This window comes from Orycteropus afer, unplaced genomic scaffold, assembly GCF_000298275.1.
Source record: "Orycteropus afer afer isolate SDZICR_OR568_19922 unplaced genomic scaffold, OryAfe1.0 scaffold01176, whole genome shotgun sequence".
Lineage (NCBI taxonomy): Eukaryota > Metazoa > Chordata > Mammalia > Tubulidentata > Orycteropodidae > Orycteropus > Orycteropus afer.
This window is the reverse complement of record NW_006922763.1, coordinates 168,856-172,149: the sequence shown is the minus strand read 5'-3', so window position 1 is coordinate 172,149 and position 3,294 is coordinate 168,856. Positions and strand designations below refer to the sequence as shown.

Genomic DNA, 3,294 nt, shown 5'->3' with positions numbered 1-3,294 from the left:
CAAGTTGACACACATTCCCTTAAGAATTGTTTGCATGTTCCACTCCCAGGGGCTGGGTCTCAGCCCAATAGTAAATAAGACATACATGCAGACCACTCAACCCAGGGTGACGCACCCACATCCTCTATGGAGGTGCATCCCTTGGAGCAATTGACCACAGGGCACCAGAGGGGAAATATTCGCAGGGAGGAAATGGAGGACACACAGGAGTGCATAACTATGAGGGGCATGGGGGGTGGTTTATTGGGAAGGGAGGGGAGGAGAGTAGGTTAGGGTTGGGGATGGTAATTGGAGAGTGAAACCAAATGTACACAAAATGTTGAATGTAAAACAAACTCTGCTCTGTAAACTTGCACCTAAAGCACAAAAAAAAAACCTAATAAACAAAATATTTAAATATATGTATAAAAAAAGGAATTGTTTGAATTTACTTTGGAACAATACTCCAAATATTGTATCTTGTACTTTCCCTGACACTGTCATTGCTATCTACAGCTCAATATTGTGCCAGGCCTAGACAAACACAGGATATGAAGCTTCTTTAGATTTTTAATGTGGCATGGCCTTGATTAAAATGTCAGCAAATATTGGGTAGTTGAATGATGGCTTATTTTTCTCCTTATTTGTAGAAAATAAAAAGCCAGGTAAAGGTTCCAAAGGCTTTAAGAAGGTAAGTTGGCTTCAGGTAAGGTGTGCCCATTGTTTTTGGTAAGGTTAGGAACATATTGCATGCCCTGGGAGAAGCCCACAAAAAACAAGTAGGTGTTGGGTGCCTGGACAGAGCACTATATTGGAACCAGATGATATGATTTTCCCTCTGGTCTGGTGGGTACAGCAGCATTTATTTATTTATTACCATAAGCCATATGCTGCTTTGTGATTGATTTGCCTTGATAGGGATTATTATCATCCCTATATTTTAGACTGGATTCCCTGGGTGAAACAAACAGTTTAGCACTCGACTGCTAGCTGAAAGTTGGCAGTTCAACTCACCCAGAGGCAACTGGGAAGACAGGCCTGGTGATTTGTTTCTGAAAGGTCATGACCTCGGAAACCCTATTGAGCACAGCTCTACTCTGTATACACGGGGTCCCCATGAGTCGGCATCTACTTGATGGCAGCTAACAACATATTTTAGATGAAGATACAGCCTCAGGGAGAAAATTTCTAGGTTCCATGTAACATGACTAGGACTTGAGTCTGTCTGATTCCCACATCCTTGTTTCTCATGGAAAGGAGGGAGACTGCACATGATCTTTGGCCTCAACTCTAGGATCTCCTGGTCCTGCTGGGAAAGGTGTGGACAAGTAAGAATTGGACTATAGAAGTGGTTCACAAACTTTAGCCCTCTATTTAGTCCTCTTATTTGCAGGACTGGTTAAAACAGTTATGAGTGGTATCTCTGAGTTTCTGATTCAGGAGATCTGTTATATCCAAGGATTTCTGTTTCTAACAAGTTTCCAGGTGATGCTGCTGCTGGTGGTCTAAGGACCATACTTTGAGAACAGCTTGTTTAAAAAGCTTTTCCCTAATCCTTCACTTGGGAAACCTTCCCAGGTGTCTCCCTCCTATTCCCACTCACTGACCTGAAGTTCTTTGGTCAGTACCCTGCCTGGCTAGGGGTGAGAGTCTCTCCAGGGGTGGATTGCCCTATAAGCAAGGTAAGCACGGGCTTACTTGTGTTTACTAATCTAATCTGGTGAAACCCACGTGAAATTGTTCACTATAGATTAGTAAGCACAAGTTAGCCCATGCTTAACCTTATCAAATAACCTGACACTGGGTCTATCCCCAATCAGATGGATAGATCTCAGGGAACAGAGCCCTTCTTTTTGCCTTTTCCAGTCCTTTCTTTCCCCCCCACAGCCACACTTCTCTGAGCAGCTTTAACTTGGGGGGGGCAGGGGGAGTGGTTTCTGTGCATTCATTAACTCAAGTTTTTTTTTTTCTGTCATGTGGTGACCAGCCTGCAAAGCAGAATTGGAAGAAAGCAGTCTGCAAAGTAACCTCCACTCCCCAACTTGTTTACTCCAGTGATCATGCCAATCGGGAGAGAGAATTAAAGCAAAAAAGAGTAAGCCCTTTACCTTGAGGGAGGGATAAGACCTGGCTTGCATGCCAGGTCTGCCAAAGTGCTGACTAGAAGGAAAAGGCCAAGGTTGTTAGGGTTGTTGTTGATATTGATTTGGTATATATCTGTTCACTTACTCCTCCCCTCCAAGTCCATTGCTGTCTGGATTATGCTCTCATTGCTCCACTGAAACTGTACTTGCCAGCATCAATAGTGCATTCCCTGACATCACAACTATAGGTTGTTTTTCTCTCTCATCTAAACTCTCACAATTTGAGATCTTGCTTTCCTTGAAATGTTCTCACTTTGACTTTCCTGTCATCTCACTCTCCTGGATATGTTCTTTACTCTTTGACTTACCTTTTTCTGTTTCCTTTTGCTGTTCTTTTCTTTTCCTGGTACTTAAGTGATAGAGTATCTCATGTCCTTGTCCTCTTTTCACCAGTGATCTTTTTTTTTAAAAAATGTGATTTTGGTGAAAGTTTACAGAGCAAATTCACTTTCCATACAGCAGCTCACATACACTTTGTCTCATGACATTGACTGAAATTGCCCATAATGCAACAGCTGCCCTCCCACTTGCTCCCCATAGTTACCTCTTCCCTTCACCAGTGATCTTAAATTATTTCCTCTGCCTAGAATGTATTCTTTCAGCCTCACGCAAACCTTTTTTTCTCTGCCACTCTTTCTCTTCTTTCATCTCTGTTTTTGTTTCTTTTCTCTCAAATCCTATGTCTCTCAGTCCTGCTGTCATATCTACTCTCTCCCTGTATCTCTGTTCCTCACACCTCTGCCATGTGACATTTATTTTTTCTCTGTCACCCCTTCCCTGTTACTCTTGGTCTCAGTGTATGTTCCCTTGTTAGGTGGAGGAGATGAGAGAGAAGCAACAGACTGCCCGGGAGCAAGAGAGACACAGACGCAGAACCCTTGAGAACTACTGTCAGGATGTCTTGAAACGCCAGGAGGAATTTGAGCGTAAAGTATGTGAAAAGCCTTTGTCACTGGGTGGGCCTAGCCTGGGTTTGCCCAGAAGTGACTCTTGCCATTGGTCTGTGAAAAGAAAAGAGATGTAAGATTGTTGGAGGGTGCTAAATGGGCAAGGAAGCCACATGTTCTGACCTCCTCTAATCCCACAAGAGGAAGACAGAATCACCATCAATAGCCCAAGGCCTATTCCTGTGAGGCCAGACATGCTGCCTCCCTCCAGCCCTTTCACCAAC

General features: G+C 43.5%; 1 protein-coding gene across 1 annotated transcript in view; it reads left to right on the top strand.

Moving 5' to 3' along the window:
* The window catches only part of GNL3L (G protein nucleolar 3 like), a 76,194-nt gene that overhangs the window by 42,274 nt on the left and 30,626 nt on the right, over positions 1–3,294 (top strand). Inside the window, exons 3-5 of the mRNA XM_042783439.1 lie at positions 630–670; positions 1,967–2,074; positions 2,938–3,054. Coding sequence (XP_042639373.1) covers positions 630–670; positions 1,967–2,074; positions 2,938–3,054 — 266 coding nt within the window. The remainder of the gene's footprint in view (positions 1–629; positions 671–1,966; positions 2,075–2,937; positions 3,055–3,294) is intronic.